At 33.7% G+C, this 21631-nt stretch overlaps 2 protein-coding genes across 2 annotated transcripts; one reads left to right on the top strand and one right to left on the bottom strand.

The window, feature by feature from the left end:
* Nucleotides 1-4463: 4463 nt before the first annotated feature.
* Nucleotides 4464-18507, top strand: LOC138126255 (uncharacterized). Its single transcript, XM_069041975.1, has 4 exons — nt 4464-4663; nt 9335-9665; nt 17947-18088; nt 18140-18507. Exons 2-4 carry the CDS (start codon nt 9347-9349, stop codon nt 18327-18329), a joined length of 651 nt encoding a protein of 216 aa, XP_068898076.1. The 5' UTR covers nt 4464-4663; nt 9335-9346; the 3' UTR covers nt 18330-18507.
* A 34-nt stretch (nt 18508-18541) lies between these two features.
* LOC138126253 (putative autophagy-related protein 11) lies at nt 18542-21502 on the bottom strand. Its single transcript, XM_069041974.1, has 3 exons — nt 21248-21502; nt 21028-21196; nt 18542-19361 (listed from the first exon to the last, which is right to left on the bottom strand). The coding sequence occupies exons 1-3, from the start codon at nt 21284-21286 to the stop codon at nt 18559-18561; spliced, it is 1011 nt and encodes a 336-aa protein (XP_068898075.1). The 5' UTR covers nt 21287-21502; the 3' UTR covers nt 18542-18558.
* Between the last annotated feature and the right edge of the window lie 129 nt (nt 21503-21631).

Genomic DNA, 21631 nt, shown 5'->3' with positions numbered 1-21631 from the left:
GTATATCATGAATGAATAAATAAGATATGTATATGTATATGTATATTCATAATACACTGGCTCTGCTTTTTGATAACCATAGTTTTTGCGACCGATTTACTGATTGATGCCTAACATCACCAACGTTTCCCAACGTACATCTTTTTTCAGCGCATTTGAAGAAACATTTTTAGCAGTCAAATTTCACAAATGTCGTTACCGTTAGAAACGGATCGAAATAAGATGATAGATTCTTTTGTTTTATATTATCTATGTGATATCTTCTTACTAGCCAATTTTAGCCAATTAAAACGTTGAATAGGGATCATGTGACACATATTCTCTTAGAAACATCTTCATTGAAAACGCAGCATACAAAGTAATTTTTTGATCGAGTAGTTTTCCATTTGATGTCCATTTTGGTGTTATTCTGGTGAAATTTCACACAACGTTTAGTCAAATCGTTGTAAAAAAGTAAAAATTGCTTAATTGAACTAATTTAGTAAAATATATCTATATCAATGTTATACTTATCAATTCTGAGAATAAATCGAAGTTTTCTGACAAGTATAACAGTAGTTTTTATTTTTAAGTCAAATGGATATCGCAAAAAATATTATAATCGTTAAATGCTTGTAACAGATCTTCAAAACTAGAGGAACTCGACCGATCGAGTCTCGTTTCTCCAACTTTTTTTCAATCTGTTATAATAAGGTACTTACCGAACTTGTATCATAATATACTATTATCTTACATGGAAGCACCTATAATGAATAAAAAAAATAAACTGAATCCAAATATACAGGGTGTTATTGAAATGCGCAACCACGAGCTACTGGGTTCATGTAGAACTCGGAAAAAATATTTTCATTCTCCCCCCTACGAAAGTGTAACTTTCTATTTTGATAAGGCAATCGAAAGCGAAAGTAAAACATGCTAGGTCATCGGTTGATAAGTACCTATGAAAAACTTTCGGGCTCTGGACGACAGATAAGGAAAAATGTCAAAAACATCATTCGTTGCACACCATTTAATGAAATTTTCATTTCATAAGCTTGATTGTACATACTGGTTTTTGGATTTGTCCGGCAACACATTTCTGCACGCAATATACGTATGCAGCTGCTTCAATAAAATTCATTTTAAACTGACCTGACCAAGTATTCAACGATATTTGATAAATGTCATAAAATGATGTTTTTGTATTGTTACTAGAGTAACGTTAACAACAAGCTGCCTTATACTAATTTTATTATAATCACTGAATCATTGTATTTTATTGAAAATGGCGATGGGAGAATGAAAAGTTTAATACATTACACGCTGCGAAAGCTCTTTCAGGTGCTTGGAGTTTTGAAATCACCTCGGCTACGCCACGTTTCGCCTCGGTAATTTAAAAACACCGCGCACCTAAAAGTAAACTTTCGCAGCTTGTAATTGTAATTAAAAAATTCTATGTCAAAAAATAAAATGACATTTATTTTTTGAGCTACAATTTTTTTTAATTGCTTTTACGTTGTCTCACAACCTTGTGGGTCAAATTTCTGCACATTTTAAAAATACACCCTGTTTATCACATTTTAATAATACTAAATAATACTAAAAACTTGTGGGTGTGATTCCTCGCTTCCGAGGACTACTTTTTAGCATTAATAGATTACTGAACAATTATATTTTTTGTTATTTAGCGCAAATGTCTCTTATTACCTCATCTTCCATAGTTTCCACAAAGCGATGGGTTTTGTATAAAGAGCAAATCGTTACGCTCAACTGCTTGATGATATAATAATTTGACCGGGAATAAAATAAGAATTAAAGAGAGAGGTGAGAGAGGCTTCACATCTCAAAAGCTGTAATCTTGATTTTAATTACGTCCATAAGATGTTGACACCGTTAAATATGAAAATCAATCATGTATACGTTATATTAATTTTTTCTAGTAAGCAATCTTCACTGTTGTCGTTATTCAATTTTTTTTTTGTTATCCGTTAAATAAGTAACTAAAATTTTTAATTCCACTTTTTTTAAATTAACATAAAAAATTATAATTTTCTCTTTAAGTAGTAAACTGAAGTTTATGGATTTTTTTTTTGTTTTTGTTTTAAATTTGGAATAAAATATCTATCTACTCTCTATTACTTTCTTTTCAGTGGATAAAAAATTAATTATCTTATTTTGAAATAAACATTATATTTCTACACATTTCAAATCCGTCTGCAGACAAAGAATTTGGCGACATTTTGTCAATATTTACAACAATCGTTCAAAGCAATTGCTTGCACTTATTTTTTACAAAAATACAAAACAAAAGTAAAATTTACAAACTTATCTAAATAATCAATTTCTGTGATGAATTTATTGCGGTTAATATTAGAAACAATTTGAAAATATTCTTTTTCTACTCCTATTGGATAACACAGTAATTATGAGAGTGTTTTTAATTGGGTAACAGGATCCATTCATTACCCACGGCCCGTTGAAGAATAATTTCAAAATTCACTACAAATGGCAACTAGTTTATGAAGTCCAATCGCAAATTTTAATCCAACGGTATCAAGTATACGAAGTAATAATTTTAAAATGTCATTTACAAACGTCAGTTTTAGTTTGTCTAATAATAAAACTTATTATTCAATTCTTCTTCATAGTAGTAGAAAAAGTATAGTATTCTATTCGCGGATAATGGTTATTGTTCGCTCGAATGAATTAAGACGCTCGCCTGCGGCTCGTGACACAAAATATCCTCACGAGTAATAGCCAACTAACTAAACAGACCAACAGACGGCGCCACGGTCAGCGCCCGAAAAAGGGTTACTTTTCGTTCGCTTGTGAGTACGTAAAATTACCTTTTTCATTAAGGGTGCCTAAAATAGTTATTTATGTTATAAGGACGAAAAAAAATTATAAGTTACCTTTTGAAAAATAAAAATTGCCCATTGCCCATAAATGGGTAGATGGTATAAAAATTATATGCTCTCTCAGGCTTGTAGTGTTTTTAGAACCATTTTGTTTCCTCTATCATTTTTTTCATTTGGGTCATCAATAGCAAAGTTATAGCCTGGGCCGTTTTTTTAAGACAGCCTGTATAATTATAAATTACATTGTTTTTGCTTTTGACTGCTCTTGATTTTGGGACACCCCCGTGAGGGACACCTCATACACTTGCTTAGCACGGCCCTGACTAGAACGTGTTGATCTAGCTGTTTTATTTTCTTCATCAAAAGATATTCCATTTTCATAGTTCTTGCTAATGTAGATTTTAAGCAGGCACTATTTCCCCTCTAAAATATTTCATGACAACTTCTTGATGCCCATTCCATCATAATAAATATTAAATAATGAAATTGTCAGCAATTAGACTTTGTACAAAATAAGAACAACAATTTTTAAGTTGACTAAATACCTCAAATACAACGACTCGGTACATATTTAGATTTTCCAATTATTTTTTGCAGTTTAACAAAAAATGAAAGAAGTTAGATGTCATTGAAGTGTAAGTGTATTTTGAGGAAAACTGCAACATTGTTTCAAATGTAAATTAAATACTATAAAGGCAAAGTAGTAATTACGATCGTAAGTAGCGTCCACGCGTCTGACATTGAAAACATGGAATAATACACCGTAGGCGATAGTTTAGGTAGTTGGGCAACAAGACATTACCTTGAGATGCCAATTTTCTCAAAATTATGGTCTGTGATCCCTACCGATAATTATTACCGAAGATACTTATTTTTTTCTCATGATCATATCCACTCTTGTAATCTTGTAATCTAACCCCTCATCTCATCATCTCAACGACTCAACGATTACCAGTAAGTAAATACATAATTAGGCAAATATAAAATTAGCACATTTAATAATTGTACTCATTCTATAAGATTTTCATTGATAAATAAATGACTTCCAAGACAATAATGCACACCTTATTAAGTTAAAAGCGCTAATTAACATACAATTCCAAATACAAATGTTTAATCATCATTATACTCGGCAAAGCAAACGATTTTTACCTTAGAAGAATCGTCCCGATGTTGACGTTTCTCCAAGGATCTTTACTGTTTTCGACAATGTCAATATGGGAAAAGTGGAATGGATATTGAGCACAAGACTTTAACGAGCCGTGGTGCAAAGATTTTAATTAAAATGCAAAATAAGTAATTTTCAAATAAATTAATGCAAACACTGTAACCGTGACATTGAATGCTTGGCCATAATTCGTCTACAGACTCATTTTGGTGAAAGTTAATCGTAGCTATAGACAATTAAAACTTTCATTAAACGAAAATTTCTTCTGGATCTCCACGACACAATTACACCGATCCATTATGAATTTCCATTTTGCTATTCGCAATTTGGATAAATCCCCGAATCTGATTAATGCTTTCAGCCTCGATATCCATCCAACACACCCTCGAGGTTTAGAGAAATCCAGGCAATTATCATCGGGCGTACCTCGAGGTGGGATCCGTCGAGTAGCGTTGCTTTCTCCACGGTTACCTACTATCAGAACGCCCATAACCATTCGCTCACTACTACTACTACCGACGATTATTTCGCCGGTAAAAATGCAGAAACACTTGCACTTCCCTGGTGGAAAGTGAAGGGACTCAAAGTGTGCCGCTGATAGTGAATTCGCTGGACTAAACGAGTGCAGTGCTCTTTGCAGAGTCTACCCTTCAGCCCGGTAAGTTAGAAAAAATCTAGTGAAATCAGATCGGGCAGATGCGGCGTAACGATTATTTCGCAATGTTGTCGGCGAGCATTTTCTTGTAAAGGTAACGAGATGTGAGCTAGTTTTCTGGAGTAAATGCGATCACAATCGTGAATTGCTTGTACGACAATGGATTTACATAAACAATCGTGGGAACGCATCGCGAACGCATTTACCATCTATAGCAGTGTTAGCGAAATGTGATCAAACTGATGATCAGTTTGATCTCATTTTTTTGGGTGCGATCCAGGATTAAAAAAAGAATTCAATCATAATCACAGTTTGGAATCAGACTGGTTCGTTGGTTAATAAAATTCAATTTTTAATCGCGATTATTTATAAAAGAATTATAAAAAAAATGTTTCCATATTACTGCTGTAAGTATCGATGTATACAATTATTTACATATGTATATGGAAACAGTTTGACATATTATGACGACTTTCAAATTCCTTTCCTTTTTTGTTTTGGCCGGAATGAGCACATTTTAGATTTTTTTTAGTCTTTAAGAGTCGTGATAAAATCTCAAATGTGATAAATATCCTATGCCAATAGTTTTTGTAACAATCTATCGGTGTAATGTTATTGAACATTTTTTTTTTTTTGAAAGTTTTGCAATCTAGTAGATCAACTGATACCAAAATTTATTTAACTGGTAATGGAAAAAATATAGGAAGTAACGAAAGTTGAAAGATAATATCACGAACATTCAAAAATATAAAATGTTTTCTGTTTTTATTCATTTGTTTTATAAAATGGTTATTTCATTACTTTGTTATAAAATTTTCTGTTGTGTTAATGGAAAATAATATAGTTGTTACAAAATTTTGGGAGATTCTTAATAAAGATAAAACGTAATGGTGGTCTGCTCAAGCATTCAAACGCATTTCTAGAGTTTCAAATTAAAAATTTTCCACTCTTACATTCGAGTGTGTTTAAGTACCATAACAATAAAATTTTATGAAGTTAAGAAAGAATATTAGAAATACGTCGACTTTGAATCGATGATTTCAAACTATTCTTAGACTTCTTTTTTAACATAAAATGTTAAAAAGATTTCTGAAAATAAAAAATAACATCGAGCTTTAGCTTTTGCACGACAGCTATTTGTGCAATAAGTTACGAAATGTAATTTTTTTCCGTATTAGGCATGGCATTTTTTTATCGAGGCGATAGCCGAGATCAAACATGCCGTGTTGTTAGAATGGCAGATCATTAGTTTTCCTTTTTAGAGCAAAATCAATATTTTAGCTTCATCAGTTCACTTCACCCCCTTGGGACTAAATTGACGTAATTTTAACATCAATATTTTTCACAAATTGTTTTAAATCCAAGGTTCACCTGAAGTAAAATTATTTAACTAACTTTGAAAATTTCAAGTAAAAAAACACAATAATAATAAATCTATCTTAATTTTGCGAAACCGTTTTTGAGAATGACGTTTTTCTTAACGATCTACTAATTTAGAATTAATCTAGAAAGCTCTTCTCGTAATTCAAAGAATTTAATAGGAATTCAAACGTTGGCAAAGTTTTTATTTTTTTTTTGCAATTACTAATTTTAAAATGACGTTTTCACATTTTGCTTTCATTGAGTACAAATATTGTCTCAAAACCCGGAAACATTTAGGATATTTATGATTTTCTTACAAACGGCTTTTTATACATATATTTGTGATAAAAATATTGTCCCCAAAGTATCGGGTGTTCATTAAAATGTCCGATCAAAGTTGACGTTGATGAGTCGATTGTGAACGCACTACGGATCACGGATCAGCTGTTAAAATCTTACGTTTTTACAAGAGTGGTGCATTCACAATCGACTCTTCAATGCCAACTTTGAGCGGAAATTTAAATGAACACCCGATACTTTCCAAAAATAAATAAACCATCCATTTTAAACGCCAGAAAGCAAAAGAAAGTGTCAAATAACATTGAAAATCAAGCTGGAATGTGTCACTGTAATTTGTTCCTTGAGGCATTGTTCTCAATGTTTTAAAGAAAAAGTAATATTAAACACTAGAAAGAAAGCATGCTCCTAAATATTCTCAACAGCAGGTTAAAAAAATCTCATCTCCAAAAAATTATACTCACGATGAAATACTTTTCTTAAAATAATACAATATGATCAACGAAAATGAGATAAGAGGCGGCTATGGAAAATGAAATTTCTAAAAACGTATGGCGTAAACTGTCACTTGTCAATTTTGACATTTGTGAATTTTATGTAAAAAATGGTTATTACTCCACACTACAAAACACGACAGAATCATATTTTCCAAATGAGAACGAAAAAAACGATGACTGAGAGCTGTTAGTATGGTTATCTCTTTTTTGTTGACCATTTTGTACAGTTGGTTGCAAAAAAAAAAACGGGAAATGAAAATTTGGTCATTGTTCTCTTTAGCTACTTCTAGAATTTTCCCGTTTTTTCTGGCTAGACAGCCTCAGGGCGTCCTCCTACATCGTTTTTCACCACTCAAACCTTGTGCAAATGAATTTTCCTTGCATTTTAGTTATACTAAGACATTGGCGCGTCCTTGAAACACAACAAGAGAGAAAAAAAGGCATTTGCACAAGGTTTGAATGGTGGGAAACGATCTAGGAAGACGTCCTGAGGCTGTTTAGCCAGAAAAAACGCGAAAATTCCAGAAGTAGCTAAAGTGAACAATTACCGAAAATTTTCCTAATACCTATAAATTTGGTTTTGTCCATTTGTCAATTAATTGTCTATTTGACAATACCTCTCAAATATTTTTTAAACGTCATTGAATTTTGAATATAATTCTAACCTATAAAAAGGTTTCACACTATGAAAAAATTGTAAAAACGTGTCAATTTTATTCTGACACTTCCCGTTTTTTTTGCAAGTGTTCCAAAATGATGGTGTATTTGCCACCTCTCGACAATAACTCGACACTACACTACACCAAACATAACCTCCAAGCCGCTGGCAAGTGTCAAAATATCATTTCTGTCGACTGTCATTCTTTGTCTGTTGGCAACATTCAAAAATTCACAAGAAAGTAAAATGATGCCTCGGGTTTACCCAATGAAAACTAGTGAAAACATTTTATTGTTCTAAGGAGTTGTAATTGATTTAAAGCCATTACAAACTGATTTAGTTAATATTGTTTGCTTGATAAACCTAACCTCTCTTATACTTGTCATTTTGACGGTTCTTGTTAGTCACTTTTCAAACATGCTTCAAAATTCAAAACACACAAATTGTCAAAACCTACTACGATACCACAATTATTTTGGAACACTTTGTAATAATCTATCTGAAAATGGTCGATACTGTACCAACGGTCAAAGTAGAGTATTTTTTGTTATTTAAAAGGAAGATATATTTCAGGTGGAGATTTAGTTAGAGAATTAATAAACAAGATTGTCTATTGCTTACCTAATGTTATATTCTTATCAAGAAATATAAAATATCAAGATAACCTCTGTATTGTCTGAGATGTGATGAAGAAAGTTTTAACAAACCACGTCAAATTGAAGGACAATCTTATGCAATTTGTATAATAAATTAAAAACTACATTTTTGTTTGTCCCTTTTAAAAGTTTCATTAATGCAGATGTCTTGTTTTCTTCTGTTTAAACAGCATTTTTAAATCGTCATTTGTTTAATCTTCATTGTTTAATTAATATCATCGTATAAAAAGTATGTCAAGATATTTGCATACACATTTCCTTTAACAACACCAAGTTATAGAACATCTTTATACAGGGTGTCTCAAAATTCGCGAATTCCGAATTCAGAGCTTTGTAGGGGATCACTTCACCAATATGGAAATATAAAAAAAAATCGGGACTCCCCCCACAAAGATACATTGGTCTGAAGGTGCACTCTTTGAACTGCGCTTTCTTCAAATACAGGCTGAAAAGTTCAGTGTTTATTGTTATTTGCGGTGTAGATGATTGTAGAAAATAATAACGTAATACAATTTTTCGAAAAATAGCTTTACTTTAGAGTAAAAAAAAATGGAACAGCAACGTAGAATAATATTTTGTCACTGTGGATATGAAGGCTGCTATGTATTGAACAAAATTAAAGTGCTTATCTCTTCTTCAGGAAGAGCGATTTTTTTTTTCTAAGTATTTTTGGAGCTCCACTGGGTCTTTCCCTACCACGCTCTGAATTCGGAATTCGCCAATTTTGAAACGCCCTGTAGATGCAAAGAAAGAAAAACTAAGATATTTTTGTTGTCATGGAAGTTTGAAGATTTTATACCAGTTAGAAAGACGAAAAAGTTAACAACGAACAATTAACTTGTGATGCATTTAGTCCTCGAAAGTAATTAATTTAGTCGACTGCAAATCAATTGACCACCGCCCAACACTTTACCGCTTTACGGTGTTGTGTCCGCCATTCTTGCATTGTTCAGCCCGTGTACCCGACAAAATGCGCATTGTTTCACACCTGTTTACACAATATCAGTGCAACAGGTCGCAAGCCCCGCTACTCTCTTAGTATTTGAACCTAGTTCGGCACAATTTATTCAAGCTAGGTGCAGATGCCCAAATAAGCTCTTACTCGATGCACATTACCGGCGATTAGCACCGCTGTCACGTCCCGCAACGGCAAACCCGCCAGTCGGTCCTTCGAGCCGGACGTCAGTCTCATTCTGCTTTCCAGACGAGCGTCGAAATGCCATCGGACGACATCTACTGGAACTCCATCGACTTCGGGAGCGAAGAGGAGTCGTCCCTCCAGGACTCCCCGTCCCTGAAGCACTACGTCGACCCTTGGGACCTGGAGAACTACGCCTACATCAGGGAGCACCTGGACTCCATCGACGTCAGCTCCGACCCCAGCAGCGCCGACGAGTTCGCCACGGAAGCCAACTCGACGTCGTTCTGCTACGTCCCGGTGCACCGGGAGCGCAACTACGCCGCCATCGACGAAGTCAGGGGGCGGCGGCCGAGGGCCAGGAGGATGTACAGCGACGGCGGGGGCTTCGATGCAGGTTAGTCGAGCCACCGGATCTTCCGGTCCAAAAAGTTCGGTAATTTGTCCCTTGGAAGTCACCTTGAAAGTAATTAGTGATTATTATCGTGGTAACAACCGCACGAGACCGTTTTGTAATTGCAGGAGTCTTGCTGGTGGAAAGCTCTCCTGATGGTCACATGACGTTTCTCAATCGATCTGATAACAGACAATGCGCAATTAATTCGTCTCGTGTTCCTTCCCTTTATTGTTATGGTTACGTTAGCGGCATGCGCGAGTAATGTATAATTACACTGTAAAAATGAGCAAGTAAAAGTACCCACGCGAAGTAGCACTCAGGAAATGTTTAACGCATAACTAAGTGCATTAATGACACGTTTTCTACACTGTTATGCAAAAATTAAAAATGTCACTGGCTGGTCCCATTCCTTTTGACGCTCAATCTGGAACTAAAAATAATAATCGAGCGTTATAATTCGTCGACAGTTCGAAGAACTTGCTTTTTGCAATAGTTATAAAATCGAAAGGTGATAATAGCCGCCTGTTACTACCCACCTGTTGCCGAAGAAGAATCGAATCAAAAACCGCTCATGCAACTTTTATTTGTTACCTAACGCGGAGATTTTGTTACGCTTCGCCATTATTAAAGATTGATCCGGTCGGATGGTAGAAAGTGATGGACACGTCGATCTCATGTGTGCGACCATTACCAGAGAAAGTAATTTTTTTATTGTGTAAATGGGTTTTTTCAACGGTCGTTAATGAGGAAGTTTAGTCTAAACGAGTAAAACTAAAGCGACTTGTTTATCTCTTCGGCGAAATCATTCGGTCTCGCCTGCACAGTTAATTAGCTTAATTTTCCTTGGTCTTGATTTTGTTGTGCAGGCACGACGCGTGCAAGCGAATTGTTAATTTGTGAATTTGTTACAAAGCAATGCATTTTACTTGGAGATTCGGCGAACAATAGAGATACCATCTGTGGAAAAAAAAATGAAGAAACACCAGCGTTCCATTTTTGTCCGGTGAAACTTCATTTCACGGTTGTATGTATTCTTGGCATGAGCACAAAGACTTTAACTGGCGAGTACGACCGTAACAGGAGGGTTAATTATCGCACACGCGCACGCATTGAATATATTATTGTCACGCAGCACGACGATAAAACTACAATGATAATAATAAAGTAATAAAAGTTTCACCTAAGAGCAGAAAGCACTTTTACTTCCATTTCGTTATTTGTTAGAAAGACCTGTTTCGCTGAAATTACACTCTGCAAAAAAGGAGCCGATTTCCACGATATAAAATGTACTTTCTTTATTCACTTTGGCGCTAATGAATCGACACCAAGTTATATGAATGTGATTTTAAACACGATCTAATTATTTTTAGCGCAATAGAAATTTAGTCACTTTTTATCCTTTTCCATAAATTGTGATTTTAAAAGTTTAGCCAATCACTAATTTCCCAATCTCATTTTGTTCTTTATTATTCTAATTTATCATCACGGGTTAAATAGCTATTTATGCACCAAGGGCGTTACAACGATGATTACGCCCGGAGAACGATGAATCCAGCTCGAGGGCTTTAGCCCGAGAGATGGATATCGTTCGAACACTATACGTGTTCTTAAAAAAAAAAAAAATTGGCATCTTTGCAATTTTGAATTGATGAGGGCGTTATGAATTCATTACGCCCGCTTATTCTTATTACGCCTTGTATTATTCTCCGGTTGTTATGGACATTTTTACGTATTTCGTATCCTAGGAGTTATCATGCAATTATACTCAAGTGAAAAATAAAAGCATTTTTTTTTAAATAATTTGTCAGTAGGAACTACGAAAAATGTTGCAGTGAAGAGCAGGTTTGAGGTAGTTCTCAATTTACCGAATAATTGTTGTTATAATCAACATTCTGTGACATTTTTTACAACAGTAACATTGTAAAATGTTAGTCTTTGAGAAAAGAAAGAACTTGGAGACTCGTATTGTTAATATTATAAGAACTTCAACGACAAACTACATAATTCATAAATTTAATTAAAAGTTGTGTCACGAAATTCTCTCTCGATTGTTTAAAGGTCAAAAAGCCAAAACAACCAAAATAACAAATTACACGGACAAATTAAATGATTATTGTTTACATGCATTTAAAATATACAAAGTGTCTATAAAAGAACGTAGGTATATCAAGCGCCCTGTGGAATTGTGTGGCTCTATAATGTCAACAGCTAAAATGTGAAATTATTAAATCTTAGCGTCAGTTGTGAGTTCGACATCTTAGTTGTTTTGCTTGTGGTTTTCTTCAGTTTTTCTATATTATAATTGCTTTTCATCTTACAACAATCTGTTAAAAACCTGCCATTAATGGACTTACATAACCTCTGTTTTTCTATTTGGTACATACCACGATATGCTACAGAACGGCAAAAATCAAATAGATTCGCATTCCATAGGACACTTTGTACCTTTAACTGTTTGTTTTCATGTTGATAAAAGAATTCATTAATTCCCATGGAATTAAAAGAAACCATTGTTCAAATAATTAATTACAGCGATTTTTGACGTTAATTTTTGACAACGGTCATATAATATTGTTACGAAATGCAAGTAAACAATAAAATAGGTGTATTGTGTGTAATATGGGATTAAAGTGAATTTTATTCACTTGGGAGATTCTTCCTTCATTCTGGTATTTGATAATAATGTAGTGCACTTTTCAATAAAAAAGTCAATAAAAATTTAAATCAAAAAGAGAATGTAACAGATCCTTAAATTTTTTAAACCGTAATGAATGGGAAATACTAAAAAGACACTGTTCGTTGATTTCTTTTATTTATGGACAAGATGTATTTTGATCAGTCATGGCTGTCTCACATTGTGACAGGACGAATACAGTGAAATTTTTTTGATATATTCCCAACAATTAAAACGTATTAAAAATAAGAATTGATTCGTAAGTTCCTGTGAAGGAGATGAAATATGTATATTTTTTTTTAATTAATCTCCTTTTAGCCATTACTTTGTAATGTTTCTAAATTAAGTATATTTTCATTTAATGTTTCCTTTACATTGGGCAGTGTGAATAAAAAGTAAGTTTTTGCTTTTAGCATTTAGTTTTAGCAGTAGCGTTTGCTATAGTATTGCCGTTATAACTTTTTATCTGCTCCGCCCACTAAAATTGACCAATCAGAATCAAAGCCAGATTCAATCTGTACGACTTTTCATCACATTTGCCACGTAAAAAAGTTAAGGTTAGAATTTTGCTGTCAAGTCCAAAATTATTGTTTTAGGTTCTAAAAAATAAAATGTCATTAAGACAATTCGAATGTCAGAAATTTTTACTGTGTAAATCAGATCGTCTTAACAACCTATTTGATTGGTAACTAAGAAAATGAAATGGGCGGGGCAGATAAAATGTTACGTTGTCCTTAGTATAGGTAGTTTAAGTTTTTGCTAAAAGCTTTTGCTTAAAATTATGTCCAGTTGTTGTCTTTGACTTCGTAAGTGTTGTCACCCGCACATCTGTGCGAAGAGGGGTAACCAAAATTCGGCGATAGTACGCGTTTGTTTCATACGCGTCTAGGTTTTTGCATTACCAGCCACATTTAACACAGTTTTTTTCTTTTTTCTTGCAAACCAGACGTCTTTCAAGGACGAGTTTCTCCTAGCAGCATTTTTTATTGACGATCAATTTTTTGATATAAATCTTAAGTGACTCAACATTTTAAAAAGGTATGTAAAAATTACGTTTTTAAGATTTGAGTTATTACATTAATGGAATTTTATTCTTCACCGTCTAAAATATCTTCATTTTAAATTTCATAAAAATCCGTTGGAAAATAACCGAGATATTAGGCTCGAAAGTCTTAGCTGAGACAGCCTACATAGTTAATATGTAAATATATTTGTGTTTAATTTTATTTTCCTGCTTTTAAAAAATTAAAATTGTTAAGATTTTAAAATGAAAAAGTATAACTGCAAGCAGGAGTGCCTGTAAATGACGAGTGCTCTTAAGTTTTATAAAACGAATTTTTTTATGCTATTTTTTCTAATTTGCATATTAAATACATGTTTTTTTTACAAATAAAATCAATTTTGGTAATTTAGGGAATTTTGTGACAGTTGGTGACACATTTATTTCATCGTTAATATTTAAAGTAAAATTCTAAATTTGAATCTAGACTAAACATAATTGTCATTTTTCGCGAGTGAAATTGCAATTAAAGATGAATTATTAAATTATTCAAAACGAATGCGTTAACAGCTTTGTTAACACAGCAAATTAGAAAAATTGTCTTAATGAAAGCAGTCTTGGACTCATTAAAAAATAAGATCAATTGGTATCTACTGGTTTGAGAAATATGTTTATTTGGTTGCGTCGGGACGTTGTTAGGCCTATTATTGCTCGTAAATACCCCTGTATTATTTTCTTAAGAACTGTCTTTGCATCTTTGTTTTTAAATTGGACATTGTGTTAAATATACGACATCATAAACTGCCATATCTTGATGTACTCCTTATCTCTGGCATGATTAGTCACTTTGACGTGATGCTCATTAGTCATTAGATACAAGTTTTCTCCCATTTGCAAAATATGATTCAATCGCGTTTCCTACATTTTTTTTAACTTTGCTACATATAATTAACAATAATTTACTTACGCAATTATACATTGTTTTTATAAACAATTTTCACATTAAATTTAAAACTTCTTTTGAAATGATTTCCTCTGCTTATAGTCTGCTTTACTTCATAGGAACATACAGAATCCGGAAATTTTAAGAATACCGTTTACGCCGCATTAATGTAAAAGTTAAAAAGTCAGTTAAAGATCGTATTCCTCAAATTAAAAAAAAAATCATTAAAAAATATTTTAAAATTTTTAATTTAAACTTGACTCGAACAATAAAATTACACCAATTTAACTTTTAACATTTCATTAAATCTTTCTTTTTTGTTCTTTGTTAGTTTCACAATTTGGAACAATATTTTAGGTTACATTTGATTTGATTTTAAACTGTAGACACAGATAATAGTTATTTACGATATGAGTAGGATATAGACATTATTAACGCACGTGTTGTGAAGTATTGCCCCACGAGGTCGTAAGGTCGAGTTGAGGTAATCACATAGTGCGTTAATAATGTAATATCCCACGAACATCGCACAAAGTTTTATCTAACATCGCTAAAATTGTCTTAAAATAGTCGCAATTTGATAGAATAATAAATTAATCAAGGTGACGATAGGATCTAATTTTTTTCAGATGAAAGCAACTCGTAGTGGTCTACACTCGCATCTTAGTTACATAATAACAACAAAAACAACAAACAGAAATTTGAAATTTTTTGGAGGTAAAACTACCTATTGTTTTATGCTGTAATTTACTTGTTGTTGACGTGGATTTGTTAGTTCTCAATTTGATTAAATATTTACGATACAAGTGGGATAACAGCATTATTAACAAACGCTTGTGAAATTTGCACAAGAAGGCGAAGCCGAGTTGTGTAATCGCACAAGTTTGTTAATGATCCGTTATCACACGTGTGTTGTACAATATTTTATCTACGACCGCTCAGAATAAAAAAATATATTTTTTTTACCGAAGGGAGAATCGACCACTATTAATAACCAAGAATTTAATATAGTGGGTAAAATTTCACAACAACTGTCATACGTCACACGTCGATATTATTTGTGAACACTACATTTTTAACAAAAGTACGTGTAAAAAGCAAAGCAAAGCTTTGACAAAAAGTTTCTTCTGATACTGAAGAAATAAAGAGGAAAAACAAAAGAAGAATTATTGTCATTAAAATATCGCTTTCCGGCTCTGGCTATTTTATCAAAAGCGTCACAAACTAGTGAATTTAAATAAATTATTTCCGCACTGGTTGAGAGGTGAAGACTCCTACTATTGTGGTGGTACTCCATCAACTACTAGATTATTAATAATTATGTATTTTTTAATTTTAATAAAATTTTACGCTGTTATTAAATTAAAATCGGACGATCCTGCTAGCCATGACAGAATTAATTATTAAATTTTCGCCTCCTCAACGAATATTGTAACATCGTTTCGCTTCAACAAATTCTGCACTAGATTTAAAACAAATGCCGCAAATAGTTTCGTTTTAGATTTATTATGTGAGTAATCAATTTTTGAGATATTTTTTGAAAATCTAATAAAAGCAGAACAACCCCCGAATGTAGGTATACATACTCGTATGTTCACATGTGCAAAATACCCTGACATTTTCCTTTCTTTATTTATTTTTTACGTATTGAAATAAGTACTGTAGCCGAAAAACCTTAGATCTCATTTAACGACTGCTAATAGTACTATCGCGGCCACGGAATTTTGGCCGTCACTTTCATGTCAATTCGAAAAAAATGGATGTAGTCCATGCTTTATTGTCATTATGATTGACTTTTGGAATTGACATCCAAAAATTTGTCAATGTCATACTTCATTCAAATAGTTGCGAACATGGCACCAATACCCTATTTTAATAAAGTGCAGATAATATCCCTGTTCCAAGATGGTCTATCACATTCTAAAATTTCGGAACGTTTGGGTATAAGAAGAAGCCCGATAAAATGGAGGCAAAATCAAACAGTGGAACGACGACCAGATTCCGGGGGAAGTCGAATTTCTACACGTAATCAAGACGAACAACTTTTAACTGTGATACGAAACAGTCCTTTTACTACTGCTACTGCAACAGTGAATATCAGTAATTTTCTGGGCTCCGTCAGAACTTCACGTCGTCGTCTGCGGAATAGTGAATTTCGAAACCACGCAGCTGCTAGGAAAATACGCCTTACCCCTCGGCATAAAGAGGCAAGAGTTGGATTTGCTTTAGAGCACTTAGCAAAAGATAATGCTTTTTGGAGCCGAGTTGTGTTCTCCGACGAAAAGGTCTTCCAGTCGTCGCATAATGGTCGTGTTAGGGTGTATAGACCACGAAACAGCCGATATGATGAACGCTACGTTGAACCGACCGAACGATCCGGTCGCTTTTCTGTTAACGTATGTGGGTGGATTTCTGCTGTTAGTCCTGGGGTAATGCTCCATGTGGAAGAGCGGCTGAACTCTGGCGTTTATATTAGGATCCTGGAAAATGTGATGCGCCCTTCAGTGACTAGGGTTTATCCCAATCAAAACTTTATCTTTCAGCAGGACAACTGCTCCGTGCATAAGTCTCATAGGGTAGGTAGCAACATGGTTCCAGGATCAAAATATAAACGTCCTCGACTGGCCCAGTCGTAGTACAGATGTGAACCCGATTGAAAATATGTGGGGTTTTTTGGTAAGGCATTTGCAAAAACAGAGACAAATTTATCGTAATAGACAGGAACTCCTTGCTGCGATCACTGATGCATGGCACGCGTTACCTCAGGACTACATCAGAAATCAATGGCTTTCCATGCCCAATAGACTAAGAAAAGTTTTAGACGCAAATGGGGCAGTTACAAAATACTAGTTTCTTTGCATGTTTCTAATACCTACTTTACCTATTTATTATGTTTTTATTTTCCGTATTATTTATTATTTATTTTATTATCCGTACCTATTTACGCTTTCTTTTTCTTTGTCAACATTAGGTTAATAAAATATCATTGTTTGATCTTCACTTAAAGTAGCTTTACAAGGTATCGCATTTTGTGCAGGAAGGCATGTTTATGCTTATTTAATGAAAGGCGTGATGCAACACATGCGCACCTCCGCTAGGGTGCACAGATCTTACCGAGAGCTAAGATTCAAGAAGATCCAAGAAAGTCTTGTCTTGAATCCGACGGGAATGGATCTCTTTGCGTTATTCCTGCATATACATCTATAATATGTGTGTGCTTGACTTGTTGCAGGCAATGAGGAAGCGCGTTTTCATGCAAGTCAGTCAAAATGACAAGTCTTGCAACTTGCAATAGCAGAAAGTGAGGTTACGAATACGTAAGGGGCGCTTTACATCTCATGTCAATAGAATGACAAGTGACGGCCAAAATTCCGTGGCCGCAATTGTACCTAATTTAAATGTTATTCGTTGTTTTATAACTTTTTGTGCAGAAAATTAGAATACTTAAGTGACTAGATTCGCGTGTCTTATTTTTTAATATACATCTATTGTTTTTGTTTACTCACGGCTTTTCACTTAGAACAATATCCCGATTTGGATCTTGTTTGTTTGTCTCGGCAGGTGTCACGCGGTGCGTCGGCTGCGCGTGGGTTCCTATTACATTATCAGAAAAAAATAATTAAGATATAATAATAGATGATTCACTTATGTTAATCTGTTGAAGAATTCGATGAGAATCCTTATGAAGTCAACTTGAAGGACGCCTCTCTACCCTACGCTTACGAACAGAAGGATAGATGGAGGAAAGTTCCGCCCGGACGAAACCACAAAGATCGCAGCCTGAGCTTTTCATACGGCGATTACGGGTGAGTCTGGCGATTATCCTTGAGCCTGTTATTTCGTTTTTTTCAATTCAGGACCGGTCAAGATATCTACTGCAGATTAGATGAAATCCGACCGAAAAGAGAATCGATTCTGCCCATTTACGACGACGTCAGGAGCAACAGACTGAGGAAGCCAAGGAATTTTGGACTTAGTAACTACGGACATTTAAAAATAGACTATTCGTACAGCTGGAACAACTTGAACAAATATATTTGCAATTAAGTCTAAATCTAGATGGACTAAATTCCGAATTTGTGTAACTTTAGCGTTGCGGTAGGTCTGAAAGTGAAGACTGTAAATACAATTTTTTTTAGTCTACTACAATATTGTACAAAAGTCGTATTTATAACAATTATGTGTAACTTGTACATATTTAACAAAATAAATGTTTTTAATTCAACGCCAGTTCTTATAAATAAAAACAAATTAAGACATAAAGACACAACTGACTTTACTCATCATTACTTGCGACATTGACATTTAAATAAGTCAGATCATCTGGATTAAACAACTTGCGTTTCTTCCTGGCCGGCTTACATTCTTTACTCACATCTTTCAGATTAATAAGCGGTGGCAATGAATTTTTCTTATTTGTAGCTTTCGAATTATCATACGAAAATCTTCCGGATCCTCGATGGATTGGTATTTTCTTGAAATTAGTCGGTTCAGAACTGGACAAGTTTGTACAATTTACTTCCAACGGCTGGTATTTACTGATTTTTTCTTCTGCGACGTTAACGGTGAATTCGACTTTGTTACTTTTCGGCTTTTCCGGAGTTCTCGCTTCACAATTCTGCGACTCCCTGAGCCGCCTCTGAAGCTCCGCTATTTTCTGACTCGACGTGTTTTTATATTCCATAAATTGTTCCTTGACCGACATCAGTTCACTTCTCAGCACGTGACAAGTCTCCATGTTGTCTTTGAGTTTCTTGTGAGATTCCCCGAGTTGTTTCTTAAAATTTTCTTCGGCCTGGTCTATCTCCATAGCTGACGAAGCTCCCACAGCTTGGATTTCGTTGTATAAGTCTTGTTCTCTCGATTTAAACTTTGCCTTAGAAATTTCAACTTCTTGTTCTTTTTGTTTTATTTGCTCATCTTTCTGCTTGATTTGCGCCAAGTAATAGGTTTGTAATTCTTCCTCTTTTTCTGTCACAACTTGTTTACTTTCTTCACTTTTAAGTAGGAGCTGAATGTGTAAGTCTTCGTTTTCGTTCTTCAGTACTGCTAATTTTTGATTTAAAGCAGCATAGTCCGCTACAAAAAAATTAAATAAAAAATAAAACGGATTTTTAAAATTCACTGGATCAGCATCATTGAAATTCTATTGTAAAGAACGGTATTCATGAATTGATTTCATGTGACTTTTCTATGAAACATTTAAACAAAATAAAAATTTCAAATGTTATTGTATACGCATATGATCAATATGACTTTTAAGTTTACATAGAAAATAATTATTATCAAGTCACGGATCCTACCAACATAATCAAGAGAAACTCCATTAATGCAGCAATTTAGAACAATAGAATTTAATCGCCCACAGAGCTGTATATTTTTACATTTAGTTAAAGTAAAAAATAAATACCGACGTGGTTCTTGACACATCAAGTAAATACAATAACTTTCAACTGAAAGTTCATTTAAAAAATCTGTGAAAATCTGAATCAGTCGTATTAACAAGATTTTGGTGAGTGCATTTCCATTTATAAATTAAATAAAATAGAAAAGAGTGTCTTCATTAATTAAACTAAACGTTATAGATTGAAAGGCTGAGGCTGCACTGTTTTAATAAACTACATATTATGATTTATACTTGCACAATTACAAGTAGTCTCTATTAATTTGATTAATTTAAGAATAATAATTCCGTAACAAAGCAAAATACGCTTCTACAAAATATGCAAGAAATATTTTAAAAATGAAAAATTTCAAAATAAATTATTTAAATAAAACAATCAGAAGAAAGCACTCATTGTCACTTTTACTCAAAGCTCTAGAACTTTCTTTTGTTTACAAGTCACATGTTATGATTATTGATCATGATGATGTACGTAGGTAGGTAGGTAAAGTTTATGTAGATTTTAATAGGAAAGCGTGGCAAAATATTCGACATATTTAATTTTTTAGATTTTAGCATACTTGAAAATTATGGTTAAAAAAACAGTACAAGATTGGAGGGTTTTAATTTTATACAAGGTGATTCACGAGTAATAATAAGCCCGACGAAATTGAAAATGCAACCCATAATACATTTGGAACGTAAAGCTGGATTGGACGCGATAAATATCCAGATTTACCTTCCAAATGTATTGTGGGTTGCATTTTCAATTCCTTCGGGCTCATCATTACTTGTGAATCATCTTGTATATGACTTTTTAAAGAAGATGGCAATGTCAAAAAACAATTTAAATGTACAAATAGGTCAAGTGAACTGATATCTGACGATAAAAGACTTTCCCAAGTGGACAAAATACATAAAATTCCTAACTGTAAGCTGCTCGAGAACAATGAAAATGAAATTTGGAAACATGCAAAAATAAATAACTGCACTAGTTGGTATTATTATTGGACATTACTATGTCTGCATCACCAGATCGATCATTTACCAATAAACTCGTAATTATTTTTTGTTTTAATTATTAAATTGGATAAAAAAATTTCACTGTGACACTAGCGCCACCTTACGACCTCAAGTTGTCACATAACTGTTATATTTGTGACTATGGAAACACGTGTTTTTCACGTGTTTTGAATGTCCCTGTTAAAAAGTGGGTTTTTTACACAAAAAACCATAATTCTGTTTAGAGTTTCTTTCTCACATTTAACTGCAAACTTAATTTAGTTTTTGCCTAGTCTGTCACGTCATATTTTTGCAAACACTCCGCCAACCAAATTAAAATCAAATTTCATAAATGTCAACCTTTCAAAGTAACAAATTTCGACGTAATTCCAAAAGTCTCTTGTTTCATCAAACTCTGAATTTGATTTTGTAACACCATAACCGTATTGCGCTCGGCTTCCAAATCCTTGTACAAACTTTCAATTAAATCTAACAAACGATCCTGCACGTATTTCGTGTCGGCGTATTCCTAGAAACCGGACTTTAACAAACATCGGCTAAGTTAGGCAGCCCCACTTACCTCCAATGATTTTTGAAACAATTCTAAAGAATCTCGCATTTCAACAAATAATTTCTTAAATCTTTCTGAACGAAAAACAATTGAAAAGCGATCAATTTGTCATATTTCAAATTAAAGAAATGTCAACCGTAAAAACCAATTTTCCCGGAAATCAGTACAAAGAAAATCATGATTCTTGAGAATCAGATCTCGTTTGGAAATCTTAATTTGAACTCAAAACTATCAATAGCATTTTGAGATAATATCATCTTTTGGAAATCACGGATGCTTGCTTTGTCTTTGTCACGAAATGTTGGCAGCAATGCGCGTAGCCCGTTGACAAATGACAGACGCACTCACGATCCCGTGATTAAGTTGCCAAGTAGTCTTAGAAATTCAATAAAT

This window comes from Tenebrio molitor, chromosome 3, assembly GCF_963966145.1.
Source record: "Tenebrio molitor chromosome 3, icTenMoli1.1, whole genome shotgun sequence".
Classification (NCBI taxonomy): domain Eukaryota; kingdom Metazoa; phylum Arthropoda; class Insecta; order Coleoptera; family Tenebrionidae; genus Tenebrio; species Tenebrio molitor.
This window is presented reverse-complemented; position numbering and strand designations above follow the sequence as displayed.